At 35.7% G+C, this 23,572-nt stretch overlaps 2 protein-coding genes across 9 annotated transcripts in view; both read right to left on the reverse strand.

Moving 5' to 3' along the window:
- RIMBP2 (RIMS binding protein 2) overlaps window positions 1–1,116 on the reverse strand; it is a 151,255-nt gene extending 150,139 nt beyond the window's left edge. For 5 of the 6 annotated variants that reach the window (XM_083803675.1, XM_083803679.1, XM_083803674.1 and 2 more), the window contains exon 1: window positions 244–288. In XM_083803675.1, the coding sequence (XP_083659801.1) occupies window positions 244–273 (30 nt within the window). In that variant the 5' untranslated portion in view covers window positions 274–288. Of the gene's footprint in view, window positions 1–243 lie in introns of all 6 variants that reach the window. The other variant, XM_083803680.1, reaches the window with a different exon arrangement.
- A 4,526-nt stretch (window positions 1,117–5,642) lies between these two features.
- On the reverse strand, window positions 5,643–23,563 carry STX2 (syntaxin 2). Of its 3 annotated transcripts, none has more exons than XM_083803714.1 (11): window positions 23,425–23,563; window positions 16,931–17,002; window positions 16,346–16,445; window positions 14,081–14,155; window positions 13,202–13,275; window positions 12,893–13,001; window positions 11,110–11,183; window positions 10,867–11,004; window positions 9,374–9,484; window positions 9,195–9,243; window positions 5,643–7,734 (listed from the first exon to the last, which is right to left on the reverse strand). In XM_083803714.1, exons 1-11 carry the CDS (start codon window positions 23,452–23,454, stop codon window positions 7,601–7,603), a joined length of 966 nt encoding a protein of 321 aa, XP_083659840.1. In that variant the 5' UTR covers window positions 23,455–23,563; the 3' UTR covers window positions 5,643–7,600. The 3 variants fall into 3 exon arrangements, with proteins under 3 accessions (XP_083659840.1, XP_083659839.1, XP_083659838.1); XM_083803712.1 differs by having other exon boundaries at window positions 7,593–7,734; window positions 9,116–9,243; XM_083803713.1 differs by lacking the exon at window positions 9,195–9,243.
- Window positions 23,564–23,572: the final 9 nt, after the last annotated feature.

The following is a 23,572-nucleotide window of genomic DNA, read 5'->3' on the forward strand; positions in this document are numbered from 1 at the left end:
CATATGAAAATACACATAACATTTTTATTAGCTACTAAAATACTAATGATGCCCTGAATTTCTTATACACAAGTGAGTAGGGCTCTTTTATAAAAAAAAAAAAGTTTCAAATAAAATTATGACTACCAAAATGAAAGTTATCTTGAAGTCAAACTTTACCTATAATAATACTAACAGAAACCTTACTAGATTAATGTATACATGTTAATAAATAGTAGTGCCCCCATAAAGCCATAACACAACCTTTAATTGGCTCAGCTTTATTTCACCCATGATTTATTTTGTTCCACGCTACATTGAGGAGAGTCAGAGAAGCCTGAATCTAAAAGCCTCCTATTCCAAACCAAAGTGAGCAGGTGATTCTCATGTGACAAATGAGATCGAGAACGAGGGCCCATATTTGTGCATTACAAACAGCTGTGACATTTTTCTAATGTGCAAAGTGAGTATAGAGGAAATTGAACAGCAGTACCCTGAATTATTGAAAGGCTAGCTATGCAGAACAAACATAATTAAAGGGTCTCATTATCTTCTAAATAATTATTGTAAATAATGCTTTAGATAATTACTTCATTAGTTTTCAAAACACTGGCTTTTATTCTCCTCTGAGATTCCATCCACTAAATCTAGACTGAATAAATTGCCAAAAGGGACAATCAAAAGCAGAGGAATTATGTGAGCTAGAAATGCAGTGTGTAAATCTGCACAAACTGACTTAGAACCAAAATGTTTTGAAACATTTTTTGCAAATTTTCAGAAGGTTAAAAGCTGCTTGAGTTTTTAATCTCTGTATTTTTTCTTCATCTTGCTTTCTGATGCAGTTACATTCACTTGCGTGCAGTTGCCATTTAAAGATAGTAGGCAGCAGTGTGGATGAAAACAAGATTCATCCATATCATCGATGACTGACCTTTACTAAGCATACATACTGCTGCTTTTCTTCACTACAGATACCGTGAGGTAGATTCAATAAGAGAAGAGACTATGCCTCTAGAACCAACTGCCACAACAAAAGGAAAGTCAAAGACCAGGAGAAATGGGAAAAAAACTTTAAGACGTGCAATGAGATGGCTCCATAGGTAAGAAGGTCTGTATTTGGAAATTATTATTATTATTCCCCCCCCCCCCCCCCCATTAAGTGAATACTGCCAGTAATTCAAACAACGGCATGAAGAGCTGGTAAATACTTTCCTGGTCAAGTCCCAAGTCAATCTGTAGCACTGCAGAAGGCTGCTGCTTACAAGTCATGGTATATTAAAAGGCCTTTGCCAAAAGTCCATTAAAGAAATAAAGTAGCAAAAAGAAGATGTCTGCGAGTAAATTAGCAATCATGCAATCCTTTAGATAGAATAAGCACAACAGACAAATCAGCAACATCTGAACCTAAGAGAATTAATTTTCAAAATGGTTGTTACTTACATTTTGAAAACAGAGATCGGCAGAAACTATATAGCCTACAGTGGAGCCTCCCCCCCCCCCCCCCCCCCATCAATTAATGTGCTGATTTTAGAAAAAAGAAGCAACAGTTAGGGAACTCAAGGTTCTCTTCAAGGAGGTAACCTGGAGACAGTGAAGTTCTTTAAGTTGCTGGGCTTTATATAGAAATTATTTGAGGCTAGAGAGCTAAGATTAAATAAACATGTATGACTACACTGATGATATATGCCCTTATACAATTCTACAGTGTATAAAGATAGCAGTAATAGACATATATATTGTACTACTTCAAAATTGAGAAGTTTATCCTAAATATGTTACTAGGCACAAAATTTGTCACCACCAAGAAGGCTAGAAAAATAACATGAATAGTATGGAGGAAAGGGATCTTAATATATACTCAAATATACATACTCAAAATACTGAAATACAATGAAGCATTCTTCATTGTAGTACCTACTGTATTACTGCATTGTCAGTGTTTACAAGCTGTTTCCACACAATGGAGTATTCAGGGATGAAGAGTAACCCTGTAAGAGTCCATCGCAGTGGGAGGCTGGTAAATGTTGACTTGTTTTCCTTCAATTTCCAGTTCTCTTTCTCCTGCTCTATTACACTATTGACCACCTAATAAGATACTATGATACTTTTTATAGTGAATGCATAAGATATCAATGCTGTGAACTTAAAAGTCGTTAAAGTGTATCCTAATGGTTATGGCTTTAAACTGAACATATAATTCTATTTCAGTTAGAACAGTGCAATTAGACTCCTAACTCCCACTGGCTTCCTAACCATCTACCTGCAGATGCATCTTTGTGTGGTGCCTTCAACTATCAGTACTTCACAGCTTGAAATGTAATACAGCAGGACAACTAACCTCTTTTTTCCATCTTGTGTTTAGCTAATCATAGAACTTGAATGCTTCAGTCTGATAGCTGTGGCTTAGCTTAGATTCACAGCAGCAATAAACTAAATTTCTAAGCAAGTCAGACTACCACTCTAAATAAGGATGCATGTGTAAGAAACTGAATCAGCAATTCAAATTATTATTTTTTTTTTGTACTTTTACTAACCTGTGTGTGAAATGATTCTTTCTTTCGAACATAAGCAACCTTCTTCCATGGCAGTAGGAGGCATTAAGAATAGAACAAAAGAGGCTAAGCAGAATTAACTTTATCTAGCACGTATGGCTTTAAACCTGGAAATTGCTTCCTTGCATCCTGCACCTATGTAGATGACCTAATTTGCTCACTTTGAAGATCAGATCTAAGTAGTTCCCCCTAGAAAACTGAATTAAAATAAACCACCATCTATACTGCTTTCAATGGTTGGTCTCTGTTTCTTGACTATATTTTCCTATGCATTTTTAAATTACTAAACTTTTCATTCATAACGAAATGAAAAAAAAAACCCTTCTGTTTTTTTTGTGTTTGTCATTGTGTGATTTTTTTTTTAAATACATGACTATATTAATACGCTCATGTCTTGCCTCAACAGATGTCAAGCGTCCTACCGTATTTGCTGTAAATGTAGAAGCAGCAGGGTTTTCTCCTTAGGTTTAGACCCCCTCCATCAAAACTACCATTACTTCTCACCAATGCCGATCTGATCTGAGTAGATTGCAGGCATCAGATCTTCTGCCTAGACTCAGTTCCTGATGGCTAGCTATGCTTAAATCAAAAATCCTAGGGAACAACCTGGAAGAATAAAATAGGAAGTAATTGTTTTCTCAGAACATCTCTATGCAGCTGCAATTTACATTATTAACAATCCAAGGTGGTGAGGTGGTGGTGGAGTTCTAAATGAAAATGTATTTAATTTTCCACTGTAAAACCTATCGATACATTAAAAATAAAACAAAGCAGGCTCTACTCATATTTTTAAAGCATCAGTTAACGACCAGGAGGCCTGCTGTTTTGGAACAGGGACAGAACAAGTCAATCTGCCAAGTCAGTTAATATTCTAGCCAACACATAGCATCTACGTTGTGGACAAATTCCTGTAGGTATTTGAAGAGCACTGCTGAAAAACCTGCATGAAAAGCTGTGCCATCAGAAATGCTGACTGATTAAACCAATCACATAACATTGTTCAGAAGATGCACTACGAAGCGAAAGAGCATTCTTCCAAACCACCAGATAAACAGGACTAATAGCAGAGGAAATGGTTCTGTCGCTTTTGAATGCATTACTTACGCAGGATTACAACTATTGAGGGAAAAAACATTACCTCCCACATCCCTACGGTACCCCCAGGACAGGGCAAATAGCTTACTCCCAAGCTACTTCAAACACTGGAGTGCCAGGTTGCAATGGCAGTTTCTCTTGTGTGGGAATCTCGTCGCTTTTAATGTGGAACCATATTTAGACCTTATTTACAGTGGTGGGTGCAACTCATGACTGCAGTGGGTGTACAGAGTCCAAAGTTTTGATATTGAAAAAACAAAACCTGCAGAAAATTTCGGTGCTGATACCTGCTCTTTCAGCTCACCTTTCTTCCCTAAATCATTTCTCACATCTGTAAAATGCAAACAATGTTCTCTGTAACAGCAGTGTTGCCAATTTCTGTAAAGCGCTTTGAAATCAGAGTTTTTTAAACTGAAGCTTCTTGAAATTTTAATGTCTAGAAAGATGGCAAAACATAAATCCCATTAATAGATTTTGACACAGCGTAGCACGGACAATTAAAAAATGCCTGTCCATTTTCTGTAAAATTACATACAAGGACTGTAAAGTGAGCTGTGATATAAATGGCACCTCTGATGAGTCCGTATTAATTCTGCCATATTCTCTAAACCAAGCTGTGCTCTGTGTTAGTTTAATCTGATACAGCTCAGTTTACTGGAGTCGAGAGAAACTAGCGCGGGCTGAGCCAATATAGTCTCATGTTCTCTCTGAAGTGTGGATACAGGAAATACAGTTTGGTTTTGTATGCATTAAACAAAATTGCTTTCTTCCCAGACCACAGTCTGTTATATATAGTTAGCTACTTGTATAACTTAGCAATTTCTCAGAATTTACTATTCAATATCAAAATCCTTTTCCCCCTACTTACAGAAGATTCAAAAGCAGCTTGTAAGTGCAGCAATCAAAACATTCTTTAAAATATACAATTATTTTGTAACTACTTACCATTTCTATAAATTTCCCTTCGTAAAAATCTTTGAGAAGTACTTTCGTTCTTCAAAACCCTGATTATAAATGCTTATAAAATGCTCTTTTTTATTCCAAAAAGCTGATTTGTAAGTGCTGTACTACTGTGCAGAAGGACTTTGCATGTTTGACAGAGGTAACGAAAATAGTCTGCAAGCAGCACTATGTAACTGAGGAGCCAGTTACTGTATATGACAGAAAAGACTGAGTTGATTCACAGGTGCAAAGGCTGACCCACTGACTGCAGCGTGAGGAAGCATGCCATGGTTATTTTCAGAAGTCACATACAAGCCATAAGAACATATCAAATCAAGTTTAACACTGTGAAATCGAAGTTAAAAAAAATAAATAAAAATCACCCAAGCCACTCTTGAGTAATCTACATTAAGCACAGCTCTCTGAAGGGCTTTTTTGAAATTAATTTTTATACAGAAAAGCATCTTTCCTCTTAGGTAGAAGTTATTTCAGCTCCTTCTGTCTTCTAAATTTTATTTATCAGGCTTGTATTCATTAAACCTCACATAGTGCTACGCTAAACAAATGCTGCATCGCCTAGAAATGTCTGTTCTGTATTTATATCACAGAGCAAAAAATACAGAATGAAAACACCGATTTGGGGAATTTTAGTTCATTCTATTGAATTCATCTGTGTTCCGAGTTGGTGCTTTTTGTACAGAGGGTGTGGCATCCCTATAAGAAGCAGCAATGAGATGCCACTATTTTACTTCTGGATAGTGAAAGACGTGCTTTTATACAGAATGTGAAAATACATGACTAGCTTTATCCAAATGTAACTCCTCTATTTATCAAGTTTAATATTCAATAAAATTCTATGGGAATGCTTTATATGAATGACTCCCCTTCATATCTTCAGTATTGCCTGCCTCTACACCCTTTCTTTTTTTTTTTTGGTGAAGAGTTTCAGGAAATAAAATAATCAGACTAAGGCATAGATAGTAGTTGTTTGACGTGTGCCTTATTCAAACACTTACTGGAAATATTCACAAAGGTCACGATAACATCATGAATATAATAATAGCAACAAGATACTTGTGTAGATAAATTTATTAGTGCATAGGTTAGAGATTTCCTCCCCCACAATATTAACAGAACACAAGTTCATGTGAAAAACAAGTTTTGTTTTAAAACAAACTGAGGCAGCTGTATAACAAGTAAAAAAGCATGGAGCGACTTATTCATATTTCTGTTCTTGATGGGCAAATTATTGCATTATAAATTAAAAAAGAATCAACACAGCCAAATTTGGAGCGACATTTTAGATAACCAGCCGTAGAACAGCAGAACTGATCCCCTCAATGTACTTTGTATCTGTATAAATAATATTTACTATTAAAATTCTAGAAAACTATAGAATAAAAATATATTTTACCTAGAATGAGCACTAAGGCAACCAATCTTTCCTTACTTTGTTTGTAAACTTCCTTACAACCATTGGCGAGTGTTCTGGGCTGAGAGGTAAAAATTGTTCGTTAATGAAGTTGAATTTTTTCAAGCGACTTCTTTATGGCTGGCTTGCAGAAGTCTTTTTTTAAAAAAAAAATAATATGATATCTGAATAGCTGTAGCATATTCACAGTATAATTGGACAGCAAAGCAAGTATTCATACATACAATATATATTGTAAACTTTGCTGAATTTTATGAAGCTAGTCAACAGACTGAGTTACATTTTAGTGAATAACCTCAGGTACTTTCCACAAACCGTAAGTTTAAGGATTCTAATCTTTTATGACAGTTATTGCAATTAACATTATAGTTGAATATCTGGAAACATGAACAAGCATAGTTTTAGAGTCTGTTTAGAAAGGCACACATTATACATTCCTCTAATTCTCTTACAGTGTAAATATATCTACATATCTACATGGACATCCTAAACAATGAGAAATCAAAAATTCAAGTTACAAATATTTTACACACAAAATACAAAAATAACCTTTAACATTAAATGCAGTTATTTGGTTACATTTGAAGTCTTTCAAGCTTTCAGGTCTTACAAGCTAGCATTACAACAATATGTATATACTAAAACACTTCATACATGTTATATAATACATAAATTTCATAACAAATCAGTGTCTTAGTTTGCATTATGTTCTGGAGTTTTCTGATGGAGTTGCATTTCTCCCCATGTACTATATTCACACAACAACATTAGCAAGCTTCTGAAAATGAATATTGACTTGGCTTTACAGAAGATGTGATTTTTTAAAATAATTTTATCATATGATTTTTATCATTCAGATGAGCAATACGGCTAAACTGATCCATGAGTTTTGTTTGAACAAAGACTGTAAAATTATTTGCTGAAGTTCAAATTGTGTGTTTCATTACTGTATTCTTTTACCAGAAAACATTTCTACCATAAGGTAAAGGAAATACTTAAAGCAATTAACCTTAGTCATGTTGAAAAGATTAAAAATGTAAAGTGTAAAAAAAAGAAAAAGAAAACCCTTTGCTTTTTAAAGTGTAATGTAGGAGGCAGACCATTAAATATCTAAGTGGTCTTTTCTGGATAAAATATTTTAGCACTTGCTGAAGAATATTTTAATAAAGTATTAAGCTTAGGCTAAGGTAACTAAATAACTTAAAGACATAGCTACATTTCATAAAAATGTTCACAGGAGTGCTAACAGAAGCAGCACCAGTAAGGTTATAAAATCTGTGATTAGGATTATAGTAGCAATAGAAATAAAAAAGTCAAACAGTCAAAACTCAAGTTTCTCAACTCCCTATTTGAACTGTTTATAACACTGAAGTATGAAAACATCCTAAGTTACTTTAGTTCAAAACAATTAAAAGCAAGTTTTGGTCTTACAAATGTATAGTTTATGATGAAAATCCATACGTATCCTAATACATTCTGTTCTTCATTTATAAGTAAACATTAAGAGTGATTTTGTTTTCATTTTAGCCTTTCAGTGATAGGTAATCATCATGTAACAGTGTTAAGGGTGTACAGCATCTTTAATAAAAAAAGTTTGGCTTTACTGAAGACATATTTTGGAGTTGCTGAAGGTTCGTAGCTCTTTGAATATACTTGCTATGATAGTGTTGTTGCTAGGATAATTCCAAGAATCAGAAGTAATACAGTTACACATATAATAATGAACATTAATTTCTGAAAAAAAGAAAAGGAAAAGTTTAGATTGAAGTACCTTGTCAGATAAAGAACTGTTTAAATACATGCATACCCACAGCAAATCGATTACACTGGTATTTATTCTAAATGTTTGAATTATCCTTCTAAATAAAACTTACTGCTATGATTTCCTATTGTTATCCTTTCTTTTCTAACATATGTAACCATAGCTACTAGTTGTAGCTATTTGTATAACAATTAGCTTTCTTTATAGCTGTTACTACCCATACGAAACTTCTGTAAATATTACTACATACAGAAACAGCGGCAATAATAAACATTTACTTATTAAGGTCAAGCCTAAGAATAGTAACATTGCTTACTGCAATAAATCCAATCCTTGGATAAATATTTGTAGCCTGCTCAAACCTCTACAATTGCACTCTTAGACAAATTCAAGAAAATGTCTGTAAAAACCTTGTATATAGCTAGTAGCTCAGAAGACCTGCACAAAAAACCCACACAACTGGATTCCATGTAGATGCATCAAGGTCTGACAGCAGGTCAGATATTTCTATCAGCAATGATACAGTAAAGCGTGTTGTCTGCCCATAAACCAAATGTGAAAAGAAACTATAATATCAAAAGTAAAAACTTTAGTATTAAAAATGTGTTAGTACAGACAACTAACCTAATGATTAGTGGTCCGAAATGACATACTATCTCATAGAGATTCATATGTATTTTGAAGATCCTACATATAAAAGGTAGGGTTTCTACTGGTCCCAGAAGAGTTAGGTGCTATTATCTGCTTAGCCTGGCTAGAAGTCATTTTGATAAGAAATGGCAGATTGGTACAGCAAAATTCTGAAAATTGAAAAATTTTTCAAACTTAGGTTGGAATATTTGCAGACTTCCTCTTATAAATGCATCGTCACATGGTTTCATTTGGTCTACTATTAGTAAAAGAGCTTTAAAGTAATAAATTTATGTATCTTCTGCAAGGCAAAATACCCAGCTTTATGTTTGTAGACACCTACTTTAATGAAAGCTCTGTTTAAAGCCATAGAAAACTACATTTGACAAAGTTCCAATTAGAAATCCATATCTTAGTGCAGGCTGTTTGCTGATGTAAACTTTCTTTATATAAAAATAAAATAATCAAAGGACTGATACAATAAACTGGGTTGTCTCATTTCATTTTTTGTTTACAGGTCTTATGATAAACTAAAAAAACTACCACTAGATGTCACAATTTTCAATATTCACGTGCATAGAACTTTTGCAGTATGCAGAGACAGAGGAGGATCCACCTAGTCATCTCACCCCCTCAGTACTAACTCCACACATAGTAAGGATTAGTAGTCCAAAGAGGTTGTCAGAGCAGAACAACAGCAAAATTAGTTGATTAGTTACTTACTGCCGCACTGGCAGGAATTCATGCATGCTGAGGTTATCCAAGCATCACCGAATACCAACAGACAAACCAATAATTAGACCAATTATGGCAATCAACACCAATGACACAAGGATAATTATCCATATTTTCTGTTAAAAACAAGGCATTATTAATTTAATATCACATTAAAACTTGCATTTTCAATTTTTAAAACAATGTTTAGATCCATACATTTTAAGTAAACATGCTTATTAGCACAATTATAAAGAGATAGCATACCCTTCGTGCTTTACTTTGATATTTAACTGCCTTTTTTGTCTCTTCTTTAGCATGCTCCACATAATCCGATGCATTCATCACGTTCTTTTCTATGTTGTTGATCATTTCACCCTTAAAATGAAATGTTGAAGAAAAATTAATTATTGGCATCCATGGATCCTTGTTTAATGAATCTGAAAAAGGCTACAGAATAGCAATGAATATTTAAAAAAGTAATTTGCATAACAGCAATGGACTTTTTTTCTGCTTTGATGTGTCATGGGGAAAAGGGAATGAGAAGCAAGGGCTCAAAGTTCTAAACAAACAAGGAACATTCAAGGGCAAGGTAGGCATCTTTCTCCATTTTGAATGAACAAAAATTGAACCTCTGAAAACATACCTTTGAATGTGAGGTATGTTTTAACAGCCAGTCTAAAACTGACATACTAAAAGGTCAGAAACCTCTGATGCGCCTGGAAGTGGGAAAAGATATTGACTACTTTAACACAAGGTTTAACAGTTACCTAAAAAAACCATAAACTTCGGGAAGCAAAGCAGAGTTGAATGTTTAGAACGTCAACACATAACCAAATTCAAATTATGATGAATGAAATTTGGTAATGAAATGGAAGATTGGTGAAAAGTTACAGTAAATCTATTACCTGTGTTTCTGTCCATCAGAAGAAATAATCAGCAGCAGTAAACAGCAAAGCATTAAATAATGATGCACAAGTAATTTTTATTCATTTCTAATTAATTAGGAAACTACTACCAATTTGCCTTGCCTATAGATTTAATATCAAAGCAGCATACAACTTCAGCACAAAACCCAATGAAAAAAAAAAGTCTTTTTCAGGAAAGCTTCTCCCTGAACATTATTCTTTTCACTCTCCTGCAGAACTCAAAGAATTTAAGAGCTAAGTAAAATACTTTTAACTTCTGTTAATTGGTATTAAGTAGCAAAGACTACAAACAGAACAAATTACACACACCTCAGGATAAACAATATGAGAGACAACTTGAATGTCTTATCCATCAATCTGTTTACATTCATGCTTGTTAAAACAGGAATCATACCTTTGTATCATATGTAAATTGTATAAATCTACATTTTATTCTACCACAGCAGTCCTTCACCATGTCTGTGAGTATACTAAGTTTCTAAGACATTAGCCATCACTCCAGGACAGAGTTGTTCTTACTCAAACACGCACAAAACATTCAAGCATACTGCAACACAAGTACATTGAAGAAAATACTTAAATATAACAACTGAAAAGAAAGTCTATGCTCAGCAATCCGTAGGACATACTATTAGTACATCTAGACTGTAAATTTGTCTAAAACAATACAAAAAGCTTCAGTGGTTAATTTTCATATAGTCTATTCAGTCAAAAAACACTAAGAAACAAATCTGTATTATCTGATTACGAGCAATTGTTTCTTTATATTTCAAAGAGGAAGAAAAGAAAAAAATCCCACTTACGTATACGTATTTGAATTAGTTTGTTTACCTGAGTCTCAACAAACATAGCCATGTCCATAAACATTTCATGTAACTCCCGTATGCTAGATTCCAGTTTCATAATATCCTTGTGTCGCGACTCAATTTCATTCAGAGCTTGCCTAGTTATTTGGGAGTCTGATATAATCTTTGGAAGAACAAAAAAATACAGACACAAGTAAGTGCTGACAAACTTCTAAATAGCAGAAGAAACAGAACAGATGACAGGCATAACTGGACCAGAAATACATACATCAGATGTGAAAATTGAAGGATTACCACTCTCTAACATTTCCTCCAGTTCCTCATCAGTGGTGGTCTTTCCAGCTAGAATAAAAATACAGTACTTCATATAACATCACTTATTATTAAACATAATTTTACAGAAGGATAACAAGTCGAAAATTCTTGTATTGCATATTTTTCAAGACAAAACAATGTAGTGTTTAGCCATTACCAAGTACCATTTTGCATATGAAAAAAAGAAAATGTCAAGTAGGAAGAAAAACCCCAGTGCTAGATTCAGAACTGGGATGAAGAATTCCTGTGGTTTTTTTTCTTTTGGTCAGACTGAGATGTTTGATCAGAAACATTTACAATATACCTATGAACCCTGTTGAGTGTTCTCCAGAAGGAAGAACTGAAGATACAAACAGTATTTACGTAACACTCAATATTTACCCATTCAATCATGTCACATTGGCACCTAATTTGCTTCCTCCCTCCTACCAATGACAGTGTGATGGATAAAGTCTTTATGTAAATTAGTCTTTAACAGCTAACATAGGATTACACTCAAATTCCCCACAGAGGAGATGATTACCCATGGAGTACTCTCACTTCTACTTTGCATAACACACCTAACAATGTATGTAGTTTATTATTGCATGTTTAAGCAAACTGAATCCTATCCATCACAGTGGTAAAACAAATGCAAATGTCTTAAGTTACAGAGCATATTCAAGCTATTTGTATTGTGCACATCATATACAGACATTCAATTTATTTTACATGGGAAGAGCAAGGATTAGAAATGGCTTATATAATTCTGTCCTATCAGATGAAAATTAATTTTAATACTACCTTGTGATATTAATACCCAAGAATGCTGCAAAACCTGCTTTAAAATTTTTAGTGCTGAGGAAAAGCTAAAGAATCAAATTAGGTTATAACATTAATTTAAAAGAACCATGTCCTGAGATATTAGGGTCCCTTCCCACAGGAGCATGAGTGAATTAACTTGCCAAATAAACTACGCTGAAATGTTGAATTGAATCATACTCATCATGGGAAGCCAATGAAAAAGAAAAGCACGTGAAAATCAAAATTTTAGATTTGCTAACTCTTCTGTTTGCACTTTTAATTTAAAAATATTTATTTGCCCTTACAGGTGATATTAAAAAGGCCAACTTTAGGTACAAGGTATTATTGGTATTTTAGACACTTTCTGAAGTAGGCACTGTACTTCTGAGTAGAGTTAGGTGCCCTTCTGAATATTCCTCATAATCAACAATGAAATAAGGCAATGCCAGTCATTCAACAAATGATTAGAGTATAACTAATGGTAGCACTGATTTTATGGCAGCTGAACTTACAAAAAAAAATGTTCTTATTGACACAAAAAGAATAGCATAAAAAGAGATGATGTTGTTATTAGCATGTTAATTTGGGAATGGCTTTTAGCAACACAACGGAACACATTCAGTATCTCTACAACAGCTTCTGCACGCAAGCTTAATGTTTTTTCTGCAGTTTCAAGACATGAAATAAATGAAACAAAGGATATTTAATAATTTGCAATAGAAGAACTTTATTATTATTATCTAGTTTTCTCTATTTTTTACAGTTGTTATGAAGAGTAGTAGCAAAGACTTAATGCCATCTGAGAATTCTTTTCCCTCCCATTCACATGCTTAAAGGTGGTGTCCAAGATGCATGATGTTTTGTACTATCTTTAAGCAATAAGAAACAATGGAGGTATAACAATACATTTAAAATTTATTTATTTAAAAAAGAAGTGTATTCAGGTCACTTACTTATCTCTAATTGTCTCTGTATCCGACCTTTGCTGCGTTCTCGAAAAAGAGTTTGGGTCTCGTTGTATTCTGTCATGACCTCCACAAACTTGTGAGCTAATACAGAGTGCTGTTTTTACAGGATTTAAAAATGTGCAAAAAGTTAATTTTATTCTTAGTACAGCAAGTACAACTGCACAACAACTGAAAACTGTATTTAAATTTCAATAAAACAGAACATGGAGTTCTGAATTATTTCCGAAAAGTGAAACTCATTCACTGATTTAGTAGCATCCTTTTATTTTCTTTACATTTCTTAAATTGTCATACCTGTGTTTTTCTTATCCTGAGATCCACTGATGTCCGATTAGCATTTTCACCCTGATCAAAAGTTTGTTCAATAGCTAATAGCAAATACAAGAATATTGAGTCAACATTCGGTATAGTAAATTTGATATTGCAGCTCAAAGTTATTTGGTAAATACTACTAATTATTGCTTTTCTCATGTACAAGGCTCCCCACAAAGATGTTTAACTTTTCTTGCATATACGTGTGTGTGTAGTGTGGGGGCAGTGAAGTCCATACATGTTTTAAATAGGTTCTGCAATTCTATTGTGTATAGATCTTAAAACACTACTTCAATACTATTAAGAGTCACACTAACATCTATTACTCTAGGAGCAGTTCAAAAGGTCTAACAAAATAGGCTGCTCTTGCAATTTAAGTGATAAAAACGTAACAGGTAAACATACCCTCATGCTTATGGAAGGCCAACGACAAAAACATACACTAAATGTAACGAGTAATATTCAAACAGTCAATATATTTTAAAGCCTATGCTGAACAATTAAAGGCACTACTACAGGGGAAGCCAATAGCAAAATTACTTAGCCTGAATGAAGCGAGACAAATTAGGAAATTCCAAATTATGTAAGTAGACAAAAAAAAACCAGATCTGTATAAACATCAGTGCAAAAAGTTGAACATTTTGTTTTCAAGGCTTAACGAATGAGATAACTATACTCTGAATTTTCTTAAGATTTTCTTAAAATTTAGGAACTACCCGGCAGGAGTTGTACACGATAATTTATACATACATAACAGAGTTAAGTTTTAGAAGGCCAACTGCAATGCATTAACTCTGTAACACCACTAACATCCTGAATATGTTATAAGTGATGGCAGTTTTATTTCCCCCCACAACTTACCCTTTAACCTGGCTCGGATTTTATTAGCAATCTTCTTTATTTCCTCATTTAATTCTTCGAGTTCTTCTTTTGTTCCTTAAAAAAAAAAATAAATCCAGAACTGTTGATGATTGATAACAAATCAGTGAGTAGCCTTCTCAAAAGACATTCAAGTCATCATCTTTGGACACTATGTATGACCAGGGGAAACACAGTTAATTAGTAAGTGATGTAAGTTCTTAAACTGTAATTTATTTATTTTTTGTAAAGCAATGTGAAACATGAACATCCACTCTCATGGATCTCATTCGATTGAGAACAATGAACAGCAAGATAAAGAGATCTAATTTTAGGCCCAGTTTTTTAACATTTAAAGATGTTCAAACCACCCTGGTCACTGACTCCCAACCCTGCACTGTAACATACCACCCAGCAACAAGAACAAGATAGCAACAGAAACTTTAAGCTAGCATTGCTCCCATATTGTGTTGAATTAACCTGGATGATCCACTTCATTATTCTGTGCCATTATGTTAAAAAAAATAAAAAGCAGAAACTAGTACTTGGGAAACAGCAGAGACTGGTGTTTTGTTTTGTTTTTGTTCCATTCTACTTGAAAAAAACCTAAGAAATCATAAATTACTCTGTGATACAACACTTATTGCTGTAGTACCTCTCTGATTGTTCCTTTTATCATGTTCTTTAATCTCAATTCCCTGGTGACATTCATCCTGCTTTACTAGTTTACAGCTGCCCGTACTCCTTCCTTACAGCAGAATGTGGTGGCCACTGAAAGGTCACTGTAGCACCTGTCTGTGCAGGGGCAACTATCAGAATCATAGAATCATAGAATATCCTGAGTTGGAAGGGACCCATAAGGATCATCAAGTCCAACTCCTGGCACTGCACAGGTCTGCCCAAAAGTTTAGACCAGGTGACTAAGTGCACAGTCCAATCGCTTCTTAAATTCAGACAGGCTTGGTGCAGTGACTACTTCACTGGGGAGCCTGTTCCAATGTGCAACCACCCTCTCGGTGAAGAACCTCTTCCTGATGCCCAGCCTAAACTTCCCCTGCCTCAGCTTAACACCGTTCCCGCGGGTCTTATCACTGGTGTTTACGGAGAATAGGTCACCTGCCTCTCCACTCCCCCTTGCGAGGAAGTTGTAGAGGAAGCATTTGGAGCAAAGCTGGTGTTGCCCACAGAAGTGACTTAGAAGGGAACCATAAAATCCAGATCCAGCAATTGTATTGGTGGAGGCTGTACCACTGCAATCTTTCTTCCGGTCTTGTCAAAAATAGATCTTCACATTAAAAATGTTTTTTGAAATTAGCAACAGAAAAATTGCATTGTTGACATCATTAAATACAACAGCTAAGCACTTGAACACTGAACTACCAATGTAGCTCAAGCAAGCCATGGATCATGTACAACTCAACCCTGAGATTCCGTAATTATATAGCATAATCATACTGAGGAGTTTGATATTCCTAGGTATTTTAAATCTTACTATCAGATTCCTGTTTATTGTAATAGGCCCTGGGAAATGTTATTCCCAAATCACCACCTAAACCAGGTAAAATATTTTGTGCCTTTTCTCAACGTAATGTTTTCACAGTAATATTTCTTTGTTGGTCGTAAGGAAGAAATTCAGTGAAGTCTTTCAAGTGACAGTTCTGTAGTTTATCACAGACTCATTGCTTTTAACTTAAAAAAAAAATAATAATTGCGTCACACACTACCTGTATTTTCTGAAAAATACTATGAATATTCATGAAGCACTTAACTAGATCTGTTATTGGAGTTCCTGAAGAAAACAGATTCACAAGAGCAATATCGTGTTCCTACACAATTCAAATGCATTACTGTGGTTGTGATAAAAATTGCTCTTCATTAGATCAATTACTGACCCTTATTAACCTGAGGTTCATTGCTTTTTTAAGTCATATAGAATCAGTTAGCAAAATCACTGTCGATAAGACACAGATATGCCCATCTACAAGCAGATGAAGAAGATACAGGAAAAAAAAAAAAGAATTAACAACCACAGTTCGGTTTTCATCAATAAGAACAAAAAAAGTTAGGCTACTGTTGCGACATTCTGCAAAAATACCACTGCATCTTTTCTTCCCTGTTCATTACACCCTGCGCACAAACTTAGGCATGCCTTAAATTAAGAAGTGTTGAGAACAGCTATCTACCATAGTAAAACTTACCTAAACCAAACAAAATTGATTTTAGAGAATCTGGTAATGTATACTTGAAATCTAAAAATGCGATACTCACTTCCTTCAGGATTTGGGGCTGACAGGATAATGCTGTGCTGCTTTTTTACTTCTTCCACATTTTGTGCTATTTTTGCTATATTATTTCTAAGTTCCTCAACCTAGAAGAGAAATGTGGCAATGAAAGAATTAAAATATGGCATGTGAAGACTTTTTTTTTTAAATACATCTTTGCTAATAAAAGTCTTAAAGTATTTAATTGCAACACTAGTAAATATTTGACAGAAATCGCAGTGTATGTATAGTAGTTATCTGTGAACATCTAAATAACTTATTTTTTTCTTTAAAAACAAACAAAACCAAAAGAGCATATGCATACTTTTATGTGCCATGACGAACTTTTATGTGACAGGAAAACATAGCAGGGGGGCACACAGAAAATCAAACTCCAGTGTCTTCAATTATTTGTTAGAACAGAATCTTCCCCATACTTTGCTACTTTGTATGGAATAGGAACATGATATTTATCCAAGCAAGAAATGTGTGGTAACAGGTGCCCATGAGATGGCTTACTTTCAAAATTAAGCTAATCACAAAAATAACTGAGAAATGCAGAATGTATAGTGAAGAGTACATAAAACCATACCTGTTGGAAGAAGTCATCCATAAAATGGTCTTTTTCAACAATAACTGTTTCTCCATCTTCATTTCCTTTACACTGCAAAAGACAACAAAACAAATCTATGAAATAAAACTCAAGATACTGTTATGAAACGAGGAAGGTTCCTTCCACATTGCTCCTGCATACACATTTTTATCAATAATCTGACAAGAAGTAAGTTTTTCTCTTCTGAGGACTGTAATCTGAAAACAAATAAGCAGAGAGGTCAAAAAAGTCACCTGACTACCATAAAATTGTGAATGCTAATGCAGTACTCCTCTGTAAACAACTTCAGGACAGAACCAGGCTATATGCAATTTTACAGTTTTCATTCCCTGTCATAAGAAAGTATTGAAATACAATTTTACATCTCTCTATATAAACACTTAACTCTCTCACAGCATAAAGATGCTTACTTCACAGTGAGTCCTACGTGAACAGAAAATAACATCCAGTTTCACCATAACTGAGACAGTAAATGAAAACCTCACAAAGAAATACAAAGAGGGGTGTCCATGACTTTCTGGCATGTGATGTAATGATTCAAACATCAAATGAAAGAACAAAATGCTATCAGCATCTCCGTACTAGTTTTGCCCTTGGGTGCTTTCAAGCTGCCACTCCACACCAATTCAGACACAATTATGTTACACTACGCATAGATGCGTTACATAATTGATAAGCCCTCAGAAGCGCAGCCAGTGAGGCAGCAACTCCGGATGCTGGCTCTCGCAGATCTCTCGAGCACCCAGCCCAGCACATGCCCTGAGTCACACTTCCCTAAACCATGAGCCAGCCCAGCAGAACATGTGGTTCTCCGCAGTAACGGATTCAAATTTGGTCAAAGGAAGAGAGAACTGATGTGCATCACAGAAGTACGCAGTTCCAGCTCTCATGACCTCTAGTTCCCTCTGCAGAGCAGACTGTTTGAACTGCATTGAACCCAAATTAGAACAAAATACTAATTAGTGTGTCCTACTGCAGTCCATGGATTATCACCAAATAAAAACCAAACCACATGATGGGTAAAATAAAGGATTTTCATTTTCAAAACTTTTTCTTGCAAGCCACTCTGTCTTTGATCTTCTAACACCCACTTTCTGCTTCCAAACCCTGATCCTGTAACCCAATAAGCTCTTTGTTTCTGGTTTTATTAAATTAGATGAGATGTATGTTATTTGCATGATAATTCTGCAATTTAATCCAATGTCAAAACACTGCTATTACCTAATAAAGTTACATTCATTAACAGTCTAAGCATCAAAATAGTAGGAGTGCTCCAAATCTTCATGGAAAGTTTGTATTTATACTTTGTGACAGCTTTTTTCCCCCCCACCCCCTGCAAATTCAGGGAGTCCATAAAGCTCCATAACAGTATTTTTTGTCAGAAATCATTTGATTTTTTATGCTTGGGAACCAGTGCCCCAATTGAAATAAAAGACTTAAAGACATAGCACTAAAAAGCTACCAGGTCTAAGTTAATAATGAGATACATTTTGAAAGATGTTTGATTTAATCATCTATGTAAAAGAACACCTTCTGCCTACATTTACTGTGTAAAGAATATTTTTTCTAGTTATAAGAAAATCCTGTATTTAGGTACTAAACTAAAAATAATTAAAATGGTATTGGTTAAGAGATTCAGCATGTCAGCTGCTTTGTTGGTCAGAAGATCTCAGTAAAACATTAAATACCTGAGTCAGCCTTAAGAGTAAGATTTTTTATCTGTCATTTGGTTAAGCCATATCTATAGCAGCTGAACGGCAGAGTCGTGTGATCAGGCAGCCTCAGTCAGTTCCACGCACATTTCACTTTCACATTTGGCTGCAATGACATGAATGACAGACAAATTGGCTGTCTGCAATTTGTTGAAAGATTTAAGGACTCCCTACCTCGAACATCAGCACTTGAAAGACACTTGACTTGTCAACCTCCGTTCTTTATGTTCTTAAATCATCACTTACCTAAAATACAGCTTATTCACTAACTCTTCAATGTAAGCGACACACCTTCTTTTCACAAGCACACAGCTCAACCAAGATCGAGTTTAGCATAAAGGTATTCCTCCTCCTAGGCCTCACCTCCATAGCATAAGCAGTATCACAAAAAAAATACCTGATAAAAAGCAGGCAAGAAGCTGTAGCAGCATGCCGCGATGAGAGCAGAGGTCCTGCACACCATCCTATTCCCACCCTGAGAATGCAGCAGGTGCCTCCCTGCTCTCTCTATATAATGGACAACATTTCCTTTAAAATCTGTCCAGAGAAATTACAGAACAAATAACTGTACTGAAGTTCTTATTGATACAAAAACCACATCTGAGTGACTGCAAATACTAGATTTACAGCAGTCCCTGCAAACTGCAACTTAACTCCCTTGTATACTCACGCACTCCCACATTACTCAGCCAACTGGATGGCGTAAAAGGAAGCAATGTTGACGATACTGTAAATCTTTATGGTTGCCTGTACCAAGTAACTCATTACCTTTGTTATACAAGTAACCCCTTACTTTTAAAATGACTACCTATGTGTTTTAAAACACTCTAGAATCACTTGTTTTATCCAGTACAGAGAAAAGGAGGCTGAGAGGCGACCTGGATGCTCTCTGTAGCTTCCTGAGGAGGGAAAGCAGAGGCAGGCGCTGCTCTCTGCTCCCTGAGGACAGGGCGTGTGAGAACAACACAAAGCTGCGCCCGGGGAGGTTCGGACTGGATAGTATGGAAAAAATTATTCACCGTGAGGGTGGTCATACATTGCAACAGGCTTCTTAGGTGGACGATGCCCCATGCATGCACATTCAAGAGACATTTGGACAATGCCCTCATTAATATGCCTTAACTTCTGGTTAGCCTTGAAGCAGTCAGACAGTTGGACTGAAGCACCTTCGTGGGTCTCTCCTAACTTCATTATTCTATTTTCCATATAAAAAGCCTATCTTTAGAAAGACTAATTCTTACATCACATCTCCCACGTTAATGTCAAAGCCTTCCAAGCCTTTTCTCTTTAAGTACTTTTCAGAGAATTTCAGATTCCAGAGGTATTGCTCTAGATGTCAGCCATCTATATGTGCGAGGCTCTCTGCTGACCTGGAACACGAGGTGTTTCAGTTTCATCATACAGCATCAGGGTTTCAAGAATTCTTTTATACTAAAGTAGCAAGTCTTTTCTCTCACTGAGGAGGTTCTCCTTACCAAGGAGATCTATCAGGCAGCTTTGGCAGGTCAATCATTAACACGAATTTAGTAGCGTTGCTGTACAACACAGAAAAAACGTCATAAGATAACCAACTATATGAAATAATGCTGTTATGACATGGAAAACAAAGCTCTTCTTCAGGGAGTTCTGTGTTTGAGTGAAGGACAATGTGAAAGATTAACTCAGGAAAAAAAGCAACCAGTAACGTTTTCCCGTTTCTGAAAAGGTTCCTTTTATATTTTTCCATATTATCCCGATTCTCTCCATTTTAACTTTTTTGACTTTGTGGTTGTTCACTCATTCCTAAATAGTTTGGGCGACAATAAGCAAATGCACAGAAACAGATTACAAAAATCAGTGCACTTCTGTTCGAGTTACTGTTCCTTATTTACAAGAAAAAAGCTACAATCAAGTGCAGTCTAAACACTTTTCAAAGTTTAAGATTCCCTCAGTAACACTCAAGAATAATGAGATAAAAATAATATATTTAAAATGATTTACCTATCAAACAGGAAAAATGGATTTTAACATACACCTCTACATCAGTTTGAGCATTCGAGATAGCCATTTTTGTGTGTTATGAAGGTTGCACCCCAACCTTGAGATCTAAAATATCATGCTAAAGCAGGGGTTTACATCTTACCTCTTCTTTGAGGTCACTTAACAATATCAAAAACATTGGAGCATTTTTTGTTTAACAGACCTTTAAAAGACCATGTGTTTTTAATATCTAACGCTAGCTAAATATGCTGAACACAGTGTCTGAATGCAGATCCTACAGCTCTTGTAAAGTCATTTTGAGGTGGTCTTGTATCCCTTAACATCAAATCATTGAAGACTTGGAAAATATTCTAGAAAATCATTGCTATATACTTACCCTGCTTTTCTTTTCTTCCCTAAATATCTATTATTGACCACTGCTATAAGCAGCATATTGGATCAGAGAGAGCCTTTTTTTTTTAAATTTTTAATCTTACATTCATTTAGGCTAAAGAATACCCCAAAACAGTTTGACCAACTATCAAATTAATTGTATTTGAGAAATATATATGATAACTGAGATTTCTAATGCTGAAACAAGTTCATATTGACCTGCTTAGAATAGTTTACAAGTTTTATTAAAATAAGCCCCTTGAAGAAGACAAATACAACTAAGGTTCCCATATTCTGAAAAAGGAATGATTTTTTTTCGAGCTGGGAAGTAGGACGATGCAGTATTACCTGAAGACTGAATGATCCGCATGTCTACAACAGTTTATCCAGCAACTATTTTAGCACTGTTTAACTACCTAATACAGGGTATTAACAAAAGTATCAAAAAATTATGATAATTTTATATCTTAATGAACCATAAGCACTGATAAGTAACATTTCTTCCTCTTTATAAAGACATAGGAAAATCTAGGTAAACATTACCACTTCTAGTGACAAAACTTGCTTGCTGTCAATTAAAATCCACAAGCACAAATAAGGACTTGCACACTTAAATATAAGTTTCTTCTAGAAGCAGTACCATGTTTAATTGAACAGTGTGTACACTAGGTGAAGTATCAGCATCTCAAACTTTATTTGTGTGGCACATCATGTCTTTGCCAAAAACACAGCAGATGAAGCTGACAGGTAAAATGTAACCAATGCAATACAAAACGTTATTATTTTAAGGGGAAGAGGTAAGACTCAGTAATTCCTGAAGATTCTGCAGGCCCAGGCCTGTTTAAAAATGACAATATAGAAGCTCTACCCTTCACTGAATGCTTTAATCAAATAAACCACAATGGAACTACACTAACGAGATTGAAACGCTATGGAAAATAGGCAAATAAGCGTTAATTGCTGTTCAAAATCTTTTTAATAGTACATGCAAATAACCTCAAAAAATCTTATTTTTTGATATTTCAGGTAAAGAGGCAAGATAGAAATAACTACTTCTGCAAATTCCCTGTGCAAATCAAGTTTTACAAAGGCCACCTCTTGTGACACCCAACTTTTCAAATCTTCATGCCAACGGTGAACTTTTAAGTGATAAAATGCAGACTGACTTCAATAGATGTTGACTTCACTTGATGTTAAAGTACTTCCTTCTAGGTATAAGGAAGCTTCAGTTTCAAGTCTCAAATCTATTCATTAATTCTAAACTTAATTCTGTTGATGAACACATGAAGCAATTCAGCAATATTGACCTTTGTGTTTAGACTTAAAGCAGTAACTTACTGCAGCAATGCTTTATTTAAAGAAATAGCCTCCTGCAGTAATGTTTTTAGATATCATATACTAAAGCTGGCCTAAAAAAATCTACATAAAACCCCTAAGTTACAATAAAAAACCTGTAACAATTCATTTATTTATTTTTAAAATACATACATACAGCCCACTGTTGTTTCCCCTCTGTGAAAAGGAAGTGTACTTGTCTAGCATTATAAAACAAATGCAGATCACCACTTACCGCTTCCTCTTTCTGGGAAGCAAGTACTACTACTGAAATTTGGCGCATATTCCTATAACCTGGACATGTTTATACACAGGAAACAGAAGAAGGGTCGAAGTATACGTGAAAGAAAACACTCATTTCTTTGGCACTGCTCCGATATATCTTTCCTGGTAAAGATAGTGTAATCTAATGACCTTGCATGCCAATTCATCCCTTTGGAGAAAAAAGCAAAGAGACTGGCACCACTTAAAGATGGAACTTCCAAAACATATTTTTCTGATCTGGAAAATACGAACTTAAAATTTCAAGGCAAACGAGCCCCAAGCCTTCACACAGCTCAGCACAGGCCAAGTTCTATGCGTATGTGGCGTCTGGGAATTATCACAGAAATTCCTGCGTACTTTAAATTTTCATTTATTTTCAGTTTTGAGTTTTTTTTTATTTTTTAAACCAGGCCGTATCCTGTTGAAGATGGACATCGAGGCATCTCGGTTCAACTCTCCCCCGATTTTTTTTTCCCCTCTTTTTTTTAGCGGACTGTTTTCAGCGCACAAACAAGGGGACGGAAAAGCACGCCCGGCCATTCCCAGCTCCCATTTTGCAAACGCTCTCGCAATGACGCCCGCTGCCAGCCTCCCCAAGAGGTTAAAACGCCCCAAAGCCAGCCTCCCCGAGAGGTTAAAGAAGGTCCCCAAAGCCAGCCGCACCAACAGATTAAAGGGCCTCAAGGCCACCAGGTCAACCCCCGCGTTCCTCCTACGCGGCGCCGGCCCCGCGGAGCCCCGGGGCCGCGCCCGAGGCGGTCCCTCAGCGGCCGCGACGGTAACGGCCCGGGCAGCTCCCGCCTCCCTCACCTCCTGCAGGTCGGCCAGCCGGTCCTTCATCCCCGCGGCCCCTCAGCCTTCCCTCAGCTCCTCGCTCGGAGCCGTCAGCGCCCGGCCCGGCCCAGCCCGGCCCTGCCCGCCGCGGGGCCGCCCCTCAGCCGGCTCCGCTCAGCAGCCA

The sequence above is a fragment of the Anser anser genome, assembly GCF_964211835.1.
Source record: "Anser anser genome assembly, chromosome: 18".
Classification (NCBI taxonomy): domain Eukaryota; kingdom Metazoa; phylum Chordata; class Aves; order Anseriformes; family Anatidae; genus Anser; species Anser anser.